At 50.8% G+C, this 21,838-nt stretch overlaps 1 protein-coding gene across 3 annotated transcripts in view; it reads left to right on the top strand.

Moving 5' to 3' along the window:
- Nucleotides 1-21,389, top strand: part of ACVR1 (activin A receptor type 1) — a 46,714-nt gene extending 25,325 nt beyond the window's left edge. For all 3 annotated transcript variants that reach the window (XM_066323226.1, XM_066323224.1, XM_066323227.1), the window contains exons 2-10: nt 3,223-3,296; nt 3,871-4,137; nt 4,604-4,821; nt 7,193-7,292; nt 8,063-8,209; nt 10,254-10,529; nt 14,758-14,955; nt 18,958-19,088; nt 20,105-21,389. In XM_066323226.1, coding sequence (XP_066179323.1) covers nt 3,245-3,296; nt 3,871-4,137; nt 4,604-4,821; nt 7,193-7,292; nt 8,063-8,209; nt 10,254-10,529; nt 14,758-14,955; nt 18,958-19,088; nt 20,105-20,239 — 1,524 coding nt within the window. In that variant the 5' untranslated portion in view covers nt 3,223-3,244 and the 3' untranslated portion in view covers nt 20,240-21,389. The remainder of the gene's footprint in view (nt 1-3,222; nt 3,297-3,870; nt 4,138-4,603; nt 4,822-7,192; nt 7,293-8,062; nt 8,210-10,253; nt 10,530-14,757; nt 14,956-18,957; nt 19,089-20,104) is intronic.
- The last annotated feature ends 449 nt before the right edge of the window (nt 21,390-21,838 follow it).

The following is a 21,838-nucleotide window of genomic DNA, read 5'->3' as shown; positions in this document are numbered from 1 at the left end:
TGGCACTGGGATCCCTGTATCCCTGTGGCTATGGGCTGTGGCACTGGGATCCCTGTATCCCGGTGTGTGGTGTGTCAGGCAGTGCTGGCAGCCCCATCCCTGTGTGGAGCCCTGGGATCTGCATTCCCCCATCCCGAGCGCGGCGCTCCCTGCCCGTGTTCCCAAGGCCCTCTAGTGGTTCCACAGGAGCCTGCCGCTCCAATCGAACGGCAAAGATCCTGTGCTCAGAAAGGAGAATACCTTTTGTGCATTTTTGCTGGTTGCATGTTAATTCCTGTTTATTTATCTGGGTTAAATCCCTACCCTTCCCTTGGGAAAAAAGTTCCTGTGAGTTCAGACACCAGATAGTGACTGGATATCTCATGGATCTTGACATCCATAACAATTTTCTCTGGGGATTTATGACAGAATGTCTTGTTCCTTACATTAAAATGTATGTTTTCTTTCTCTCTAAACAAGCAGTAACTGGAAGGGGTGTGCTTGCTGGTGTCACTAGAACCAGACTTTGGTGCTTATGTATGTGCATTAATTGCTTTGAAAAAGTACTTTTTTTTAAGCAGTGGGAATAACACCTTTGAACTCATGCTCTCAAATAATTTTTGAGGGAAAATGAGTATTTTGTAAAGGTCAGAGGCTCTCTCCCATGCCAGCTGAGCTGTGGAGGTGGAGTGGCTGTGCCCAGGGCTGGGAGCCCCCTGCCCAAAACCCCGGAGTGTCCTGGGCTGCACAGACACGGGGCAGGCTTTGCTTTGGTGCTGGGGACACGGGGTGTGTGTCACAGCCTGCTGCTGCTGTGCACAGCTCTTCTCACCAAAGGCAGACAAGATATCCCCTGAGGCTTTTGGGAAAATGAATGGCTGCAACAACAGCTTCATAGAAGCAGGGTTTAAATTGGAGTATTGGGCTTTTTTTCCTTGGGAGGACCACGCATGCTGTGAAAGGCATAAAATCTGTTAAAAGTCCACTATGGTTTGTCTGCCTCTGGGGGCACGGCTCTGACTTCCATCCTCATTCTCCCCTGAGAAATGCGGGGCAGGGACTTGTATGTACAAATATTCGTGTGTATATTTGTTCCTTTGATTTCAGGACCTGAAATAAACTGCTTGAAAAGAGCAGATAAATACATGTAACTGGCAGAGTTTCCTGGTGTTTGAAGCCTCCCGTATCTTCGGTCCCACGCTGTAGGCAGCTCCTGGTTCGTGTGCTCAGCCTCCTTTCCTGGCAGAGCAGAGCTGCTCCTGGCCCTGCTGCTCTCCCTCAGCCAGGTCTGGCACATGTGGGACAGCTCCCACCAGTGCAAACCAACCCATGCTGGTTTTGCCTGGGCCCAGAGGCTGCAGCCCTGAGTTCCTGTGGAGGAGCTGGCTGTGCCCGAGCAGCAGCTGGTGCTGCTGGTTAACCTCTGAACCTGCCCAGCAGTGTTAAAGTCACTTCTGGTGTTCTTAAAGCACCTTTGCCTTGAGCTGGATGTCCCTGCTGTCTGAAGGGCTCTGCTGGGGGACCCATCCCCATCCCTGCTGGGATCCCCTGGCGTGCTCCCCCTGCTCCCATCCACGCAGCCCCAGGCTGGCTTTGGCTCTTTGAGCTGCCGGCGTGTGGAAAGGAGCAGGGCAGGTCCCAGGAGCTGCTCTGCTCTGGGCTTGCTGAGTGAACAGAATGTTCTGCTGGCAGCACGTGGGGACCCCAGCACTACCCTGCCTCGGGAGCAGGGACCCCTCTGAGCTGATCTGCAGCATTAGGCCACTGATGGTTCCCTGGGATAGCTCTCCTCTGCTTTCAGCTTCCTGTGTGGAGTGCTCTCTGCTCGTGCTGTGTGACTTGGTTTGGTCCTGTGTCCAGTGTGATTGTTGCAGGTTAAATATCAGCAGGTGTTACGGATGCCTTGGGGTGTGTCAGGGACAAGCTTCCTTGGGGAGTGGGTCTTTGGAAGGGAGAGCGTTGCTCTGGGAGGTGATGTGGTCAGAGCTGCCTGGGCCTTTCTGTGAAAGCAAGAACTGAATACTTGGGTCAGAAATTTATGATCGTTTTAACTGATGACGAATCAATTACTGGAAACCAATCCATGTCAGGAAATAAATACTGAAGTAATGGCTTGGCTTTCATCACTGAGCACTTAAGAAGTGCTAATGATTTGAAAAGGCACAACAGAAGAGATCTGAAAGGAAAATGGCAGTATCGGATTTATTTTCAATTTTCATCTGCTTCAATTAGAATTAAATCTGAGAAATGGAGACAAATACCTGCACATAAGGAACATGGAGATGACTCAGTGGCTTGTCGAGGATGACTTTGGTTTGCACCTACTGCTTGCTGCTGCCCTTGACTGGAATTTTGTTCCATGTGACCAGGCCAGAGAGTCTCTGTAGGAACTGGCCAGCACAGGAGAGACAAACCATTCTGAGTCTCTAGCCCTGTCTGTTAAATCCTAAGAAACTGCAAAAACGTTTCTATTCAGAAGCCTTGTTTCACAGTAAAAAGTAGAGTGGTCTGTTGTTTTCTTGCAAAGACCGAGTATCGTGGCAAAGACTGGAAAAACAAAGGCAAATCCACTCCTTTATTTCCTGTTTTAGGGGGAGTGTGTTGCTCTGCTTAATGCTGGGATCAGCCTGAGCTGTTGCACAAGGTGTGGTTACCTGTCTTCAGCAGGGAAATGGACTTGGGCCATCGAAAGGAAAATCCTTGGAGAAGCAACTCAAACTGGGAAATTAATTTTCGGAGAGTAGCATCTTAAATACATCTCGATCTTTTTCTTGCCATCCAGCAATGGCTTTTGCCAGTTAATGGAAGTTATTCTGAGTTTTCTGGTGGAGATCTTTTCTGTTTCCCCTCAAAGCCCAGATAATCCAGTTTTACAGACCACCTTCTCAGCTCACAGTAATTTAGCTTTTTAATGACCGGTTTAAAGAATGTCCCGTCTGTGTTACATTCCTGCCTGGTGCTGGAAGGGTTCATATTTCCCTACTAGAAGCCTCAGTATGTACACGGTAGTTGCACGTGCTGTCTCTGTAAATCTGAAAAGATATTGCAGTAAATGCATGGATTTTGTAAGTGAAGGAAAGTATTTAGGAGACAAGACAGAGTTGAAAAGGGGACCAATGAACGTTGGGTTGTGGTTTGAGTAAGGAACTGATAAAAGGCACTGCTGAATGCTGCTTTTGGGGTGGTTGCATTTTTAGACAGCGGTGGAAGCATACAGACCTCTCCTGTCTCTCCTTTCTGCAGCTCCAGGGTGGTTGATGGAGTTATGATTCTCCCTGTGCTGATGGTGATGGCGTTCCCCTCTCCGAGCTGGCAAGGTGAGTGTTGTGTGGGCTCAGAGCTTCCAGTGTGGTCTTTGGTGACTCTTCCATGACTGATTGCTCCAGGGAGGGCACTGAGTTTGCAAAGTGACTTCTGACACTGCTTTACACAGCTGTGTGCACGTGAAGCTTTTCTGATACGAAGTGTGTTTAAGGTTTGCCTCAGAAAAAGGGGAATAGTATTTCCACTGCCATGGAAGGGCAGGAATGGTTCATTTGAAGATCTCTTGGATGTTTTGAGAGATGAGCTCCTGAAAGATGTGTACTTGCTACTTTGCTACTTCACAAACAGCCTTTGGAAAACATTGAATAAAAGCTTTCTGGGAGTAACTTGGTTTTCTCAGTTTTAAATTTTAACTTACTTGAGAGAGGTCTCTTGTGTCTGCTGTGACGTATCTTTGTCATGCTGAAACAGCTGAATTAAAATTGTTGCCTCCTACTTAGAGGGTCTTCAGCACTACCTGAAAACAATATCACTTCCCTTGAGCAGGTTTGATTGTCTTATGATTTCCTCTAACTGAAGCTGTTAAGAGCAGGATGATGTCTTTTCCTGGCCTCTTCCCGTTTGCAGATGATGAACGGAAGCTCAAGATGGTCCCCTACGAGTGTGTGTGTGAGGGCACGTCCTGCGGGAACGGGGACCGCTGCCAGGGCCAGCGCTGCTTTTCTTCCCTCAGCATCAACGACGGGGCTAAGGTTTACCAGAAAGGCTGCTTCCAGGTCTATGAGCAACGGAAAATGACCTGCAAAACACCTCCATCCCCCAACCAGGCCGTGGAGTGCTGCCAGGGACACCTGTGCAACATGAACATCACTGCGCAGCTGCCCTCTTCCAAAGGTGAGAGCTCCATTCATCACTGCTGCATCTGGAGAGAGAGGGGCTTGGCTTTGATCTGCTGTGCTGGGAGAGAGCTGGCTCCGGGAAGGGTTTCACAGGGACAGGATGCCCTTTGTGCCCTGGTGCCCAGCCCGGGGCCTGCTGGCACACATCTGGTGCCCAGGGGGTGGCTGTCCCTGTGGCTGGGGCAGTGAGGGGCTGCAGTGTGTGCTCGGGGTCAGGATGGAGGCTCTGCCTCTGAGAAATGGCTGGCTGCAGGTGGGGGCTGTGCTGTTCCACAGGGAGCATCCTCCCTGCAGGTGTGCTCACACCTGGCTGTGGCACAGCCTCTCGGTCCTGCTGAGTGGGTACCCAGGTAAGGGTTGGTGTCAGTGCTAATGGGTTTAAAGACTTTCTCTGGGAATCTGCAAATTCATTTTTTTTCTCTCTCTTTTCACACTTTTTCCCTTCCTCTCTCTTTCCCAAGGGCAAACCTTTCAAGGAGAAGCTGCAGGTTACAGCATGGAAACACTAATCATCGTTATCCTGGCTCCTGTGGTAGTGTTGATAGTTTTCTCTGCAGTAGCTGTGCTGATCATACGGAGAATACAGAAAAACCACATGGAGAGGCTCAATTCTAGGGATGCAGAGTATGGCACAATCGAGGGCCTCATTGCCTCCAACGTGGGGGACAGCACGTTGGCAGTAAGTGACCTACCTGTGTGCAGGTTGTGAGTTTCCCTCATTTCCAAAGCCCCCTCTCTTCCTTCTGTGTGGCCACGTCACTAAGAGCAGGTTTTGCTGCCAGGGGCTGCCACTTGGCCTCAGGACATGAGTGGTGCGGTTCCCGTGCTCCCAAAATTGTAGTATTAATGAATTTTAACTAAAAGATGGGTTTGGCAAATGTAGGTCCTTTGATCTGGAGAATCACTCTGAACTGTTTGTGTTCCTGGGCACAATGTCAGCACATCAAGACAGAGTGTGCCTGACTCTTGTGTGGCCTGAAGCAGTGGTGGAGAGCTGTGCTGCATGTTTCATACACAACAACCTGAAGGGCTGGAAGAGATGTGATGCTAGGTGGGAAAGAAAATACAGATAATTTTGATGTTTAAAACCTTCAGACCTGACAGCCACGATTTCGGTAGCAGGACTCTGGGCTATCAGTGATGTTTTGTTGGTGGAAGAGCAGTGGGAGTTCTAATAAAGGTGCAAAGCTTACTCAAAGCTCAGTTTCCAAAATATGCTCTTGCTCATGAGGTCTCTAGGAAATACAATGAGCTGGGAAGTGTTCCCTTGCTGCAGGGTGACTGTCCCTTCCCCCTTCCCTGAGCCAGAGTACAAATGTCCCAGCAGCTGTCCCTCACTTTATCTGAGCAGAGCAAGTAAAGCTTCAGGCAGATGGAGGGCTTGTTCTTAAGCAATGCAGAGCTTTCTTCTTGCACTGCTGAGATAAAATGTCCCCAACATTAAGAGGCTGGAAAGCATTTTCTGTTTTGGTGCTGTCCCACCACAACGTGCTTTCACTGCAGGGTTGAAGAGTGGCTTATGGCTGTGAATATTTCTTTTCCTTATTTTGCAATGCCTTTGGCTGTCTTGAATCAGCCCATAAGGCTTGATTGCATGTTACTGGTTTAAAAGGGCCAGTCTTGATGTATCCACCATGGCCCAGGCATGTGTGCAGCTGGTGATCTGTCCTTAAGCACTGACTTCCAGCTTTTACCAGCTCTTCTGTCTTACCTGGGCAAGATCATTTCAAGCCATTTGCAAACCTTCTAGTTATTTAATGTTACCTAGAAATGGTGACAAAACCTGGGAAGAATGAATCCAAGTTCTGTTTCAGAGAGCTGTGAGGGCTTGGTCTGGTGGAGCAGAGCCTCTGAGTGATGGTGCCAGTGCTGCTGCTCTGCCGCCCAGTGTGGCTGATGCACAAAATGTAATTAACTGGTAGTTCCTGTGCCTAAATGTTCATCTAAACAGCAACTCTTCTAGATTCCAGATTTTTCTTCTCCATTGTGTTTTAAGTCACTGGTTTTGTCACACATTAGGTAGGTTTACATTTAGGATTAGGCTCTGCAGTGTAGCAAGAGCTTAAAGCCCTAAGCTGCTTAGTGGGCATGGAAGGAGCTCTGGCCTCTTCAAATCTTGTTTTTACAGTTGCTGTAGATAAGCTTGGGAGTGTTTTTTTGGTTTTGTTGCTTTTGTTTTGCCTCCGATGCAGGCGTGAAGGAAAATGTGCCCTCAGTTCATGTTAAGAAGTAAGGTAGTCTCTGTCACTCCTAGATTATCTTTTTCTTGAGCACTCATTAAGAGGTTGTCAGAAGAAATGAGATTTCATGGATATCTGGTTCAAGCACAGCAATGCAGTTTTCTGGAGGTAATAGAAAGTTGATTACATTTAGGCTTTTTTATCCTATTTTCCTTTGTGAAGAAAGAGTCCAGCAATAGTTGTTAATGCTTTGAACTAATACAAAACTCCTGGCTGTAAAAGTAGCTGGGCATTAGCATTTTACAAGGCTAATGGGATTTTAACATTCAATCAGGATCTCTCTCATGTTTATTATAAGCTTACAGCTCAAAGTCTGCTTTCTATGCACTAAAAATACCAGAAACTGATAGAGCTTTTAAGAAAGATTTGTTAAAGAAATTTTTGTGGAGTATCAGTGGCAAATCTTGTGTAGGTGATGCTGGTAAATCCTCTCACCTTGTTTATATGAAAAGTGGCTTTGGTTTTAAATACCTGCATGAAGCTTGAATAGGTGTCAGAAACAGAACTGAGAGCACATAAGGGAAGTAAAAGAGGAGCTAAGTGCTGAAAAAGGGTAGGATCTCATGAGAGAGGATAGCTGGTAGGCCAGGAGTGGGCTTTCAGTGCACAGACATCTATTGTCATGTATTTACTACGCTTATTAACAAATAATGACTTACTAAACAAATGCTCTTTGACCCCGAGTGACCAAAGGGCATCCCCAGAGCCACAGATACCCCCGAGCTGTAATGTAACCGGTCCTTTGTGCATGTCAGCGGGGAAAAATGGGGTTTCTCATGGCTTCTGACTTCTGTTTTTCCTTCTGAACAGGATCTGTTGGACCATTCCTGCACATCTGGAAGTGGCTCTGGACTTCCTTTTTTGGTGCAAAGAACAGTAGCTCGCCAGATCACACTTGTGGAGTGTGTAGGTCAGTGTCTTCTGGGTGTTTTGTAGGACTTTAGTATTAATTTTAAGGATTCATTAATTTTTTTCTTCAGCATATTTTTTATTAATAATTGAGCAGTGTTAAAATTTGAGTTTGGGAAGCATTTGGGTCAAAGATACCTGGAGGCATTGACATTGAGCCAAGATGCTGTGCAGGCACTGAAGGGGTGAGGAAGCTATTGGGATAAAAAGCTTGGCTTGCAGACAGTGTGTCCTGATCTCCACAGGACAGGACTTGGTTTTGGTGGGGTTGATGGGGTTTTTTTGGTCCTTTTTTTGTTTGTGGATGGGTTTGGGGTTTTTTTGGGGGGTTTTTTTTTGGTGTTTTTTTTTAATCGTCATTTTGTGTTTCTGCAAAGGCTGATGATGGAATAGAAATGTAAAGGCTCTATCCCCAGCATTACATTTCCTACCTGTCCTGCTCACTGCAGAGTTCACAGCTTTGTGTTGTGCACACTGACCTTGCCGTGTGCTGCAAAAGCACTTTGATTGCTGGTGGTTGGATGGTGACACCTCCCAGTTCAGCCCCTCTGTGCTGCACTGGTGTGCAGGGAGGGGAGATCCTCACCCACTCACTCACAGCTGCAGTGAGAGCAGACAGGGAGAAGGGGCACAGTGTGACCCCAGCTGGTAAGAAGTGCATGCAGGGGTGGCCAGACCAGCTGGTGTGATACCTGGCTCATGACAGCCCAGTTCTGCCTGCTGAGGGCTGTTTGTCAGCTGACAGCTTCTCCTGTGTTTTCCCTCCACCAGGAAAGGGCCGTTATGGAGAAGTTTGGAGGGGTCAGTGGCAAGGAGAAAATGTTGCTGTGAAGATCTTCTCTTCTAGGGATGAAAAGTCCTGGTTCAGGGAAACTGAGCTGTACAACACTGTGCTGCTGCGGCATGAGAATATTTTAGGTAAGTAGGACAAGCACATTCTGTATCCTGGTGTAAAGGTGAGTTACCTGGACAGGTCACTTGTGGGGCACTGCACACTCCTCAGACAGCTCACAGTCTCTAGTTCTTGTCTTGTGATAAATAGCTGAAGAGAAATTTCAGGGAGAGTGTTCCAGGAGGGGCTGAGTCTGAAATGGGGAATGTGTCACAGCAGCTGTGACTTGTTGCTCTGCAGTATTCCAGCAGGAAGCAGTTAATCAACCAGGTGAATCAGGTGTTGGCAGCTGAGCACACAGAAGACAGTGGAGGTGCCACAGACCCCCATGGAAGGGGCTGGCTCCTGCAGCTCTCACTGCAGAGTCCTGCACAGTGTGTCAGGGGAAGCTCTGGTGGATCTGTGTTGGGTTGTGGTCTCAGTTTCCCTGCAGAAATGGAGGGAGAAAAGGTCAGGAGGAGTTTGTAGTAGGATTTAGGGACTTGAATACTTTTCCTTATGACTGAGTAAAGTGTAATATGAATCCAGTATTCTCTTCTGTTTAACTGTTCTGCTCAGGGTGAGAGTAAGCTCCTCTGGTGTTTAAACTTCGGCTATAGCTGCATGATGTATCTTTTTCCCTGGAAATAGGAAAGTAAATGAACCTTGTGCATCGCTCCTACCTCATGTGCTTGGTTCTGAGAGCTGGGAAAATGGCTTTGTTGTGTTGGGCCATGTCTGAGGTTTAAGCAGCCCTTTGATTCCTGATAGATGTGCCCTCCTGTCACTGGTGTGCCACCTCTGGAAATAAAAGCAGCAGCACATTTTCTGAGTGCTGACACTGCCTCACCCAAAATCTGACTTTAATCAGTTTTCCTTCAACTCCTTATTCTTGCTTCCTGTCAGAGAACCTTCCCTGGCTCTGTAGCTCACTCTGCTAGACATTTGTGTGTTTCCTGAAGCAGTTCCTTTGTTACTACAAAAATAATTTGGTGGCCTCCTGAAATGTGAATTATTGAACTTCCCAAGGGAGCAAATGACTTGGCTGAAATTACATTGCATATTTCCCTTGGTGCTCTGCCTGTGTTTAGTCTGTCTTGGTAACTGTCAAATTTGTTGGCTGTTTTTAGGTGCAATAATAAGCAATATCACAGATTAGAGAAGTCTCAAGTCTGAGATTATGCACAGGTCTGACTTCAGGAGGAGAGAAAGCAGTGGGTGTTCTTTCTGACAAATGTATGTGAGCTTTACATAAACATGGATTGTTAATTTGATTTGGGAATAAAACTTCTGTTCCCAACTAAAGCTGTTGAGGTGACTATCTGGATATATGCAGATGTGACAAGAAGGGATCTTCCCCTGAATTTGGGGTTCAATTTTGAGACATGACATTTTTGAAGACAGTTCTTGAGGTTCCTGAGTTTTGAACAGAAAATTTTCTCTATTTCTTTGTAGAAAATCGTTGTGGTTGGGCTACACATTTAACCCTTTTCTCAGCAGCCTGCACTGGCTGACTGTGGGCTCTAAAAATGGAAATGGTTGTTCATGGCTAGATGTTTGAAGTGTTTCTGCTTTCCCCCTCAAGTGGGCAGCAGCAAATGTGCTACAGGCTTGGGGTCTTTGTGTTTGACTGGGAACTTTCCCACCCCCAAGTCCTCCAAAAAAGAAGGAAAAATAAAAATATATTTCAGGTGTGAGGTCCTAACAAGTAGTTTTTCGGTGTGACTGACAAATATATAAATGAGTTCTTGTGAATAGACGTGAGTTGGAGTTGCAGCATTTGTTGGCTCTGTTTTCATCACAGTGGTACCTGCAGTGGTCTGCAGTGCAGCTGTAATTGAACGAGCTGTGCACTGCAAGAGGGGCCAGCAGTGCTGACTCACCTTAGCACAGGGTGTTCAGGGCTGGAGAGGACCCGCAAGGATCCAGTCCCACTCCTGAGGGGATGGTCTGTACGGGGCCAAACCCACAATTAGCACAATTATCTTGGCATTGTCAGCACCCCGCTCTAACCGAGCTGCTTTCCTCAGGGAGTCTTGAGAGAGCCCTGTCAGTTCATTTCCTCGTTTCTCCTCCTTCCTCTCCCCCTAGGTTTCATTGCGTCCGATATGACTTCCAGGAACTCGAGCACGCAGCTGTGGCTGATCACACACTACCACGAGATGGGCTCCCTGTACGACTACCTGCAGCTGACCACGCTGGACACGGTGAGCTGCCTGCGCATCGTGCTGTCCATCGCCAGCGGCCTGGCGCACCTGCACATCGAGATCTTCGGCACGCAGGGCAAGCCCGCCATCGCCCACCGCGACCTCAAGAGCAAGAACATCCTGGTCAAGAAGAACGGGCAGTGCTGCATCGCCGACCTGGGTGAGCCCTGCCCCTGCCCTGCACAGAGCCCGGCCCCGGGGGGCTGCACAGAGCTGGGCTCCTGGGGGGCTGCCCGGGGCTGGGTTCCCGGGGGGCTGCACAGAGCCTGGCCCCGGGGGGCTGCACAGAGCCGGGGGCTGCACAGAGCCCGGCCCCGGGGGGCTGCACAGAGCCCGGCCCCGGGGGGCTGCACAGAGCCCGGCCCCGGGGGGCTGCACAGAGCCCGGCCCCGGGGGGCTGCACAGAGCCCGGCCCCGGGGGGCTGCACAGAGCCCGGCCCCGGGGGGCTGCACAGAGCCCGGCCCCGGGGGGCTGCACAGAGCCCGGCCCCGGGGGGCTGCACAGAGCCCGGCCCCGGGGGGCTGCACAGAGCCCGGCCCCGGGGGGCTGCACAGAGCCCGGCCCCGGGGGGCTGCACAGAGCCCGGCCCCGGGGGGCTGCACAGAGCAGGGTTCCCGGGGGGCTGTGCCCTGGGGCTGGGGGCTGCACAGAGCCCGGCCCGGGGGGCTGTGCCCTGGGGCTGGGGGCTGCACAGAGCCCGGCCCGGGGGGCTGTGGCTGGAGGGCCCTGGGGTGCTGTGCCCTGGGAGCGGGGTCTCCTGAGCCATAGGGACCCCATGGGGGGTCTCTGAGCTGCAGTGACCCCGTGGGGTGGTGTGCCCTGGGAACAGTGTGTCTGTATGCCCGGGGTGTGTCCATGTCCCCGCAGTGTCCCGCAGTGCCCTCCCTGGCTGCTGCCCGCAGTGTCCCCGCGGTGTGCCCGTGTCCCGCAATGACCCCGCAGTGTCCCCGCGGTGTGCCTGTGTCCCGCAGTGTCCCCGTGGTGTGCCCGTGACCCGCAGTGTCCCTGCAGTGTCCCCGCAATGACCCCGCGGTGTGCCCGTGACTCCGCCGTGTCCCGCAGTGTCCCCGTGACCCCTCTGTCCCCGCAGTGTCCCGCAGTGTCCCCATGACCCGCAGTGTCCCCGTGACCCCTCTGTCCCCGCAGTGACCCGCAGTGACCCGCAGTGACCCGCAGTGACCCGCAGTGACCCGCAGTGACCCGCAGTGTCCCCGTGACCCGCAGTGTCCCCGCAGTGACCCCTCTGTCCCCCCAGTGTCCCCCAGTGTCCCCGTGACCCGCAGTGTCCCGCAGTGCCCTCCCCGGCCGCTCCCCGCGGTGTCCCCGCAGTGTCCCCTCTGTCCCCGCAGTGCCCTCCCCGGCCGCTGCCCGCAGTACCCGCCGCGGCCGGCAGGTGGCGCAGCCCGGCCCGGTGCCGGTGCCGTTCCCGGTTGTGGCCGGTCGCTGCCGTGCGCGGGTCCCGGAGCTGCCGGGAGCATCCTTCGGTTCGCTTCTGACACGCGTGTGTCCTCCCGCGGGCGGCCGGAGCCTGTGCCCGCTGCCCCGCTGCTGCGGCTGTGTGCGGCCGGAGCCGTGCAGAGCGGGCCGGGAGCCGGGAGTGGCTTCCCTGGCACCAGCCGCGGTGCTGAGGAGCAGCCACAGCCCCTGGCTTCTTCACACCTTGGGGGGACGTCTCACAGGAACTTTGTTTGCTTTTCTTTGAAGATAAGGGAGAAAAGAGTGGTGGAACAGTATTGCCTAGGCAGCAAGTGTAACAGGAGATGGGAATTTTTAAAATAACGATTCTACCGCGCAGTTTCTGTCACTTGTGCCTGAGGGATTTGAGATAGAGACACAGAAAGCGTGAAAGCCACATATGTGGGCCTCTGGAAACTTGCTGTGGGAATAGTAACAAATGGAGCAGTAAATTGAAAATACAAAGTGCCAGAGACTGGCTTTTAAATAAATTTGTAGTTCACTCTGAGGAGGGGCAGCAGATCCTGGCATTGATTGACATGGCACTGGTACAGTGAAATCTATTATATTATTTATCTAGATGTTTGAGAGATTTTTCCAAGAGAACACAGCAGTAAACACTTCTTGATTAGTTTTTATGGTAGTTAAATAGTTATTTTTTTAAATGTGTGCTCCTCAGACATGCATCTGTCACATTTTTCCTATATTCCTCCTCTGTAAGGGAAATTCACCTAAAAATTTGTTGCTTCTGGCATGCATTCATGCCCTTTCTTCTGTGAGGCTCTGTCTTGTTTCCACCCCCTGGTGTCCTCCTCTCAGGATGTGGAGCTGGGAGCTGCTCTGGCACCCCAGCAGCAGGAGCTGCAGTTCCAGCCCTGGCTGGCTCAGATAGGCTCTGCCTAAGCAGAAGCTGGGTGACAAAGTCCAGGAGTGGATGTTGTTCCTGCTCAGGCTGTCAGCTGGGGAGAAGCTGTGCCTTTGTCCTCCCAAAGCAGAGCACGTGCCTGATGCTGGGTCTGAGTTGGGCAGTTCTCCCTCGGAGGGGTCAGCACCTGGGGCTGTGCCCAAGCAGCAGATCCTGCAGTGTGCTAAAAGGGTCTTGTCAAACCAGGCTGTTCTTCTTTAGGAGCTGGTACCTTAAAGCAGGAGCTGCTCTGCCATGTGCTCAGTGCCCCTCAGAGCCCTGTGCTTTGAGAGCCCCTGGGGTGGAGCAGGGTCTCCCAGACAGCTGAGATGCCTTTGGGATGGGAACCAGGCTGCCACACTCTGTCCCCTGAGCCCATTGCCCCACCTCCTTGGTCTGGGGTGTGTGGGATGCTGACTGGCCTCTCTCAGCTGTAAACCTTGACCTGTTGCCCTCTAGAACCTGTTTTGTTCAGTTTGGATGGAGTTTTATGGTTTTTGGTGAAGTGTTCTCTGAGGTCCTAACATTTTCAGAGTTGGCCAGGAAATGTGATTTCTAACCTTTGTTTGCTGTTGCAAGCTTTCTTTAAAAGAAAAACTGTAAACCATACACACTGTGTAATATAATCTAATATGAATTTAAAGTAGTACATAAAAGTACATGTGTGTGTGTCAATATTTGATAAAAGTACTTGGATCTGGGAGCAGACATCTCATCAGTCCAGGATCATGAGAGGGTACATCAGGTGTCCCTAAAAAGGGTGGGGACAAACATTTTAACAGTGCTTGTTGTAATAGGCCAAGGGGAGGTGGTTTAAAGCTGAAAGAGGGTTGATTTACATTAAATATAAGAAGTGTTTTAGAGTGAGGGTGGGCAGGGCTGGCACAGGGTGCCCAGAGCAGCTCTGGCTGCCCCTGGATCCCTGGCAGTGCCCCAGGCCAGGCTGGACACTGGGGCTGGAGCACCAGGGACAGTGGGAGGTGTCCCTGCCATGGCAGGGTGGCACTGGATGAACTTCAAGATCCCTTCCAACCCAAAGTATTCTGTGATCTTTTTAGAGGTGCCATAAGCATATTCTTATCAGCTTGAAATACCTTGAAGTGCGCTTGAATTGTAGAAAAGGATTTTCCAAATTTTTGCTACGTTGAAGAACAGACTGTTCTTTGGAGAGAAAAGCAAATGAATGATCTGGTGATCGGTTAATTTTTGTGGGACTGAGGTAAAAAGCCTTTTAAGGTTCACCTAAAATAAACTCCTGTTAAATGCAAATAGTGTATGTCATTCTTCGATTTGCTGAGGAAATTAGGGAGAGTTTGTGTGGCCCGCTCTGTGGCTGGGCTCTGCCATGCACCCACTGCTGCTCAATTTGCAGTGCTCTCTGTTTACCGTGGCCAAATGAGTGCTCTGTGTGTTTCCAAATTTACAGTCATTTAGTCCCTCACGTAATGTTCTCTGCTTAAATGTTTAGTAATTAGTAGAAACCAGGTAGAGTGGTTTTGTCTGACTCATTTTAGATCTGCTTGAGGATGTTTATTTTTCAAGCTGCTGCAAATACGCTGTTTTTTGTTTTCCGGCTTTATTTTTTTAACTTGTGTGTGTCCTTGGTGCAGTGTTTTTCTCCTCCCTTCCCCGCGGTTCGGGTGTATCCACCTACCCAAAAGGTCTATAAATAAATTTGAATGCCGTGTAAAATTGTTTTCTCCTAAGCAGCAGCTGTTTGGCCTCTGTGCATCCGTGCCCGGGCTGCTGGGGACATCCAGTGGCTGCAAAACACTTCATGACAGTGTTTTGCAAGAGTGCAATAAAATGCCTGGTGATAATCCCTTAGGAGATAATGGGCCTGTCTGCGGCCTCAGGGGCTGGTTTTGCTGGCCAGTTTGGAGCTGACCCCGTTGGCCCTTGGACAGGGGCCCTGGGCTCCTTCTCCTTCCAAAACCACCCCACGGGGTCGCTGCTCCTGGGGCCTTGAAGCGTGCGCTGCTGCAGTTGGAGGGGACTTAACAATGACTTGTTTTCTGTGTCCTTCAGGCCTGGCAGTCATGCATTCCCAAAGCACAAACCAGCTGGACGTGGGCAACAATCCCCGTGTGGGCACCAAGCGCTACATGGCCCCGGAGGTGCTGGACGAGACCATCCAGGCTGACTGCTTCGACTCCTACAAGAGGGTGGACATCTGGGCCTTTGGCCTGGTGCTCTGGGAGGTGGCCAGGCGCATGGTCAGCAACGGTGAGTGCCTGGGGCTGCTTCCCCTGCCTCTGGACGGGTGAGCACACGGTGCCCCAGGGCACAGCCCCTGGCAGCAGTGTGCACAGGAGCAGCTGGGCCCCGCACTGCTTCGGTTCCTGAGAGCTGAGGAGGCTCTTGGTGTCTGGGGTACAGTGCCTGAATCCTCTTACCATTTCTGTTAAGGCAGAGAAGAGAGTCCCCTGCTCGTTCTAATTCATACCAAATTCTAATTCATACCAAAGAGATAAGGTTAAAATTTTAGATCACAAAGTCTCTTCCTTGTGCCATTAAAGCACAGTGAATATTTGTAGGTGTCTGTTTCTCATGACAAACCCTAAAGGACAGAAGGAAAACATACAGGAAGTGCAGAAGGGATCAGAATTCAGGGCTGCTTTTGCTTTGCTGGGTTGGAATGCAGCACTGGCCTGTGCACAGGGACAGTCCTGGCACTGGACACAGATATTGCTGCAGCAATAGGCTTTACCTGAGCTGCTCTTGAACGGGCAAGGGTGGATGGTGCTGGCAGCTTCACCAGGTTGGTGTGGAGCTCCTGGGACTGCAGACCTACCTGCCTGTGGGTGCATGCCCTGGGAATTCCATTCTGACTGAGCTCAGTGCCACCATGGACAAACTGAAGGTGATGCAGATCTGTCTCTGCGTTGGTCACGTCAGGACAGTCTGAAGTTTCAGGTGCTGCTGATACTAGTTGCACAGAACAGTTGCACTGTACTCCTGGCTGTCAGTGATTCCATGTCCTTGCTCTGGTTGGGATGGAGTAAACATCTTCCTTCACCTCTGTGCACTGAGCGGTGTGGGAATCACTGCTGGTCAGGTGGTCACTCTGATAACCCTGTTTGCTTTGCAGTGAGACTTTGGCATGGGGAGTGAGGCTGCAGGAGCTGGAGTGTGGTGTTGTGAAGGGGTGGTGGTGTCTTGGGGGGCCAGAGGCACTCACCAGCTCCCTGTGCTCCCCCAGGCTCATGGACAGCCTTCCAGTGACTAGGCCTGGTTCAGTGCTTCAGCTCACAGACACCCTGAACTTGTTTTAACATGACTACTAAGTCTGGTAGTTCTTGATTTTCATTTATTTATTCCCTTTTAATTGTTTTTTAAAAAACATGCCAAATGATCATCCAGGTGACACAGTGGTTGTTGGTATTTTCTTGTTTAGTACAGGAGAAAAAATGTGATAGGAAGCTCTTTTGGCACAAACAAGTACTTGTGTGTTGTCTGTGTGCTGCAGTAGGGGCCAGCCAGCATTTTCTCAGTACTCAGAATGGGATTTCAGTCCCCAAAGCCGTGTTTGCCTCCCTTCAAATACAGCAGTGCTGGTTCCCTGGAGAGTCCCCTGCTCTTGGAATGCGCTCCCTTGGTTTGGTGCTTGCCTGGCACTCACAGCTCGGATCCTTGGGAATTGTCAGGGGTGTTCCCAGGGCTCTGGTCTTGCTCCACAGTGGCAGTAACTCCAGAAGCTCAAAGGTGGTTCCTACTCCAAGGAACCCTGGCGTGTGGTTGTCGTTTCTGTGCGAGGCTGGAGCTGCTGCCATGCTTTGTGTTGGGTGGAGCAGTGAGTCCTGAAGGGCTCCAGGAGGGCTGCAGAGGGGCTGGGGACAAGGGCTGGAGGGGCAGGACACAGGGAATGGATCCCACTGCCAGAGGGCAGGGCTGGATGGGAGATTGGGAAGAAATTCTTCTTAGCTGTGAGGGAGGTAAGGCCCTGGCACAGGTGCCCAGAGCAGCTGTGGGTGCCCCTGGGTCCCTGGCAGTGCCCAAGGCCAGCTTGGACACTGGGCCTTGGAGCACCTGGGGCAGTGGGAGGTGTCTGTGCCTGTGGCAGGGCTGGGATGAGCTGTGCTTTAAGGTCCCTTCCCTCTCAAACCATTCTGGGAGTCTGTGGAGTAACAAGGAGTAAAGGCAAGAAGGCACTGTGGGTTGTGTCTGACCGGGGAGCAGAAAGCCAGCGGCCCCAGCAGAGCAGTAGTGACAGAAGTGACAGAAGTCACCTGCAGGCCGTGCAGGAGGCACAGGCTGGGGGTGTGCTGCAGGAGCTGGGTGTCCCCGGGCAGTGGGTGAGGGCAGCGTGTCACGGGTCAGTGCCACGCTGTGGGACAGAGGGTGAGTGGCTCCTGGCAGCACTGAGGGCTGCTGCAGAGCTGGGGGCTCCCACGGGGCTGGCCAGCAGCTCAGAGCTCTGCACAGGCACTACTGGAGTAAAGGCCAGCCCTGCTTCCTTTGTCTTCAGTACTGCGTGTCTTCTGCAGCAGCTCTGTGCCCTGTGCTTGGGAAAGACCACATGACAGCAGTGAACTGGAGCCAGACACTCTGCAGTGATAAAGTTCATCTGTAATATCCTCGTGGCCCTGGGAGTGTGTTCAGAGCTGTGGGACACAGCTGGATTTGGGGTTTGTCTCCTGCAAGCTCTGGCTTTACCTGCAGGACGGGCGTGGCAGCGAGGGCACAGAGGGTTGTGTTCCTGAGGTCTCACCCTCAGCTGGGTTCTGGGGTCAGCAGGACAAGGGTGACAATAGGAATTCAGCCCAGCAGGTGCTGTTTGCTAAATGCAATTGGGAATTGCTCTCAGCAGGAGGGTGGGTGATGCTGCTTTACACAGCACATGTTATTTGTCCTGTGTCCACGCTGGAATAGCACCAGGCAAACTGCAGGCTGCCCAGTGCTCCTGATGGAGGCTTGCTTGGCTACCACATCTCCAAATGACCCTACTATGCTCCAAGGCACTTCAGTTTCCTGAAGACTGTTTCTGTTTTTGACTAATCATCACAGACAAGGGTTTACAGATTTTTGCAGAGTATGCACAGGAATATCTATGGGACTTTGATCTTCATCTCCAATAGAACAAGAAAACAAAAATTCGGCTGTTGTAGGAAAGATTGAGAACCTCTTTTCAGCTTCAGGGTATCCAAAGCAGCAGAGATCCTCCTGGATTTCATGTGTGGCTGTGGGACAGCAGGTTTCAGCAGCAGCCATGGGTGTTTTGCTGGACACACAGGGCCTCATTAGCTGTGGCTTTTTCCACGCCGCTGACCCAGATGCCTGTCTTTGAACCCCAGTTTGTAAATTGGCTTCCTGAGAACGTTGCACTCCCTGGAGATGGTGTGTGAGGCTGATGCAGTGAGGAAGCAGAGCTGCAGGTGTGTCCTGGGGGGCAGCAGAGGGCTCCAGCCTGGCAGCTCTGTCAGCAGGGGACGGCTGGGGGAGCACACACACACACACACACACTGACGCTGGCGGCAGTGCCAAACCCCAGGACAGTTTGCTTTGGCCACGTTGTTGGTCTCAGGACCAGGCTGGGTGGGGCCTGGAGCAGCCTGGGGTAGTGGAAAGTGTGCCTGCCATTGCAGGGGTGGGATGAGATGGGCTGTAAGGTCCCTCCCAACCCAAACCAGTCTGGGGTTTTATGAGGAGGCGTTGAGCTCCTGAGTGCCACGGGCTCTCGGGGTTGGCTTTGTGATGGCACGTGGTGCCAATTACACCATGCCAATTTACTGTTTTCATAAGAAGGAATGAAATGCTTTGAAGCACCAGCTTGAGGCTCTGTGGATGCTAACAGGCTTATTGGACTCTTTCAGGAGTTACAAAAGCACCTGAGTGTGTGCTGAGCCTGTTAGAAACCTCAGTGCAGACCTTACATTTTTGCATTTGCTGGTAGAAATCCCAGTTTTTGATAGGCAGGAGAGCTGCATCTGTTATAAAACATGGCCTTTTGGGCAAGGGATTTACTTCTCATCCTTTCAGCTCCAGCATCTGCAAAGTGGGTCTGGCTCATACTTTGTGGACTTGCAATATGAGCTAATTAAATAACATCTTGAGTAGAAAAAGTTGTTCTGGGGCAGTGTGTGCTGTTCTGTTGTTCAGAGGCTGCGTGACTCTGTAGGGTTGACTTCTAGAGGATTTTCGTGCCTCTATGACAGGTGGGTTATGTGTTCCCTGCAGAAATGCTGCTCACTCACAGCCATTGAGTACTGTGTGTTTGTGTCTCACCAGGTATTGTGGAAGACTACAAGCCACCCTTTTATGACCTGGTTCCCAACGATCCCAGTTTTGAAGACATGAGGAAAGTGGTCTGTGTGGATCAGCAGAGGCCCAACATTCCCAACAGATGGTTCTCAGACCCGGTCAGTGTGGTGCTGGAGTTTCTCTGGCACAGCCATGGGAGCTTTCTCAGTTGTCACTTGCTGGGGGGATGATCTGGATGAGCAGCATCACCTCTGCAGGGGTTGGGATGTGCTGGCCTGGCTGGGGAGCACTGAGCAAACTGACCCCTGCCAGGTCCTGAGCTAGTCACAGATCTGCCTTTAGGAACATGAGTTAGCAAAATCTTACAGCTGCTTTTCCTGGTGGTGGTTCTCTCTCTGTGGGGAGTGAAGGGGAGAGAACCAGCCCAGGGCTTTCTGTGGCTTACAGCACACACAACAGAATCCTGGCCTCTCCTGCCTATAAAGGGGCTGTTGTTCTTTTTGAAAGGCTGATGCTCAGGTGTATTTTTCTTCATCAGTATCAGTCTGGCCTCTCCAGGCTGCCCAGCTGCTTTGTCTTTACCCCTGGAGCTGTGAAGTCAGTTTGAGATCTGCAGGGCTGGGCAGGGCAGAGGGCCCATCTCTGAGGTTTGGGTGTGGAGCTGTGCCCTGTGCTGGGGGCCCAGCCACTTAAATCTTGCTGGGCATGATGAAATCACAGGCAGAACTTCTGTACCTTCTCTTCTGTGCCTTCATGGGTCTGCAGGAGTTGGTGTCATTGAAGAGAAATTCTGTGTAGCGTTTGCTGGATTACAAAAAACCCCCACACTCCATTGTTTGATTAGAAAAAAACCCCACACTCCATTGCTTGATTAGAAAAAAACCCCACACTCCATTGTTTGATTAGAAAAAAACCCCACGCTCCATTGTTTAAAGCTGCATTAGCTGGTCACTCCAGTCAGCCCACGGGCCACTTGTGCTCTTGGTTTAATCAAGCTGTCCAACTTCAGGAGCTTTTGCAAAGGTGGAAGCTCTGTATTTAATAAACAGTGGGAAACTGAGAATGGAGTGTTGGTTGGGCAGTGGAAGCTCTGTGTGAGTGCTTGGCCCCAGGCAGTGTGTTCCCTGCCCTGTTATTTGTGCCTGACCGTGTGCCGTGTGCTCTGTACCCGCAGACGCTGACGTCCCTTGCCAAGCTGATGAAGGAGTGCTGGTACCAGAACCCCTCGGCCAGACTGACAGCCCTGCGCATCAAAAAGACTTTGACCAAAATTGACAATTCCTTAGACAAACTGAAAGCTGACTGTTGACCCTCTCCTGGTGCTGCTGTCCCGGCAGGAAGGCACTTGGCTGGCCCGGAGGGCTCTGGCCAGGCGGCTCCTGGCCCAGGGGCTGCTCGGGGCCTGGGGAGCAGCGGGGGGACCCCGGCCTGTCCCTCTGCTCCCGACACCTGGGCGAGCGCTGGCCACTCAGCTGCGTGTGCTGTGGCTGAGCTCGTGGCCTGAAGGAAGACAGAGAAATCCTAAGACAAGATCAGGGCATTAAACAATGGCTTTGAACAGCTTCTTTTTTCTTTTTTTTTTTTTTTTTCTTTTTTTCCCCCTTTTTTTCTTTTTTTCTTTTTTTTTCTTTTTTTTTTTTTTTCTTTTCTTTGTATTTTATTTTAATTCTCCTAATCGCTCCCAGGGTGAACACTTGGAAGTGGTAAATTTTAATCAGCAATATTGCCTGTGCTTCTCTTCTTTATTGCACTAGGAATTCTTTGCATTCCTTACTTGCACTGTCACTGTTAATTTTAACGACATGACTTGCCAAAAATATGATTGGCTGTATCCTGCATTGATCTATGCCTGAGTAATAGGAAAAGAATTCGGTAAACTGAAAATGTAACTGTCAGACTTTAGCTGCATTTTACATGTGTACTGATGTTTACAATAATGCTGAACATTAGGAATTTCTTGTTTATCCAAAACTTGCAAATTATTTATTACTAGTGCACTTGCCAGTTTTTTAAACTGTAAAATAAGTGCATAAAGTTAAAGCTTATTTTTATGTGGCCTCTTTCATGATTTCTTACACAGACATTTTTGTAACACAATATAACCTGAAACATGAATTGTTTTCTGTATTATCATGTTACAACTCGATAGTCACATTTTAAGTGCTTCACATTTGTAGGTGTGTGGTCTGTACCATATTTTAAGTTGGAATATGGAACGTATATATAGCCATTTCCCACAGGACCTTGCGTCTGGCATCTTACTGATCGGGGAAAGGAAAGCAATGGAGGAGTTAACTAGAATATTAGGTCATGAATGCTGTGGGGAAAATGCATTTTATTTCTTCTAAGCTATATAATATGCATTTAAACTCTGCCAGAAAAATAACTATTTTGTTTTAATCTACTTTTTCTATTTAGTAGTTATTTGTATAAATTAAATAGAATGTTTTCGAGTCAAACGTCGGAGTGTTTTAGTCGTGTTACTGCTGTCAGTGATCTGGTGCCCCTCCGAGGTGCTGAGGCTGCAGAGGGGCAGCAGGAGGTGCTGGGCTGTCCCTGTCCCCCCAGCCGTGTCCCTGTCCCCCCAGCCGTGTCCCTGTCCCTGTCCCCCAGCCGTGTCCCTGTCCCCCAGCCGTGTCCCTGTCCCCCAGCCCTGTCCCTGTCCCCCAGCCCTGTCCCTGTCCCTGTCCCCCAGCCCTGTCCCTGTCCCTGTCCCCCAGCCCTGTCCCTGTCCCCCAGCCGTGTCCCTGTCCCTGTCCCCCAGCCCTGTCCCTGTCCCAGCCGTGTCCCTGTCCCCCAGCCCTCCCTGGCCCAGGATCCCCAGCCCACAAGTGTCACCTCTGTGGGCACCCAAGGGTTCCCCGTGCCTGGACCTCTCCATACACTCCTCTCCTTCCTTACACCACGT

Source organism: Sylvia atricapilla, chromosome 7 (genome assembly GCF_009819655.1).
Source record: "Sylvia atricapilla isolate bSylAtr1 chromosome 7, bSylAtr1.pri, whole genome shotgun sequence".
Classification (NCBI taxonomy): Eukaryota; Metazoa; Chordata; class Aves; order Passeriformes; family Sylviidae; genus Sylvia; species Sylvia atricapilla.
Note: the sequence above shows the minus strand (reverse complement) of the source record. Positions and strands in the feature narration are given on the sequence as shown.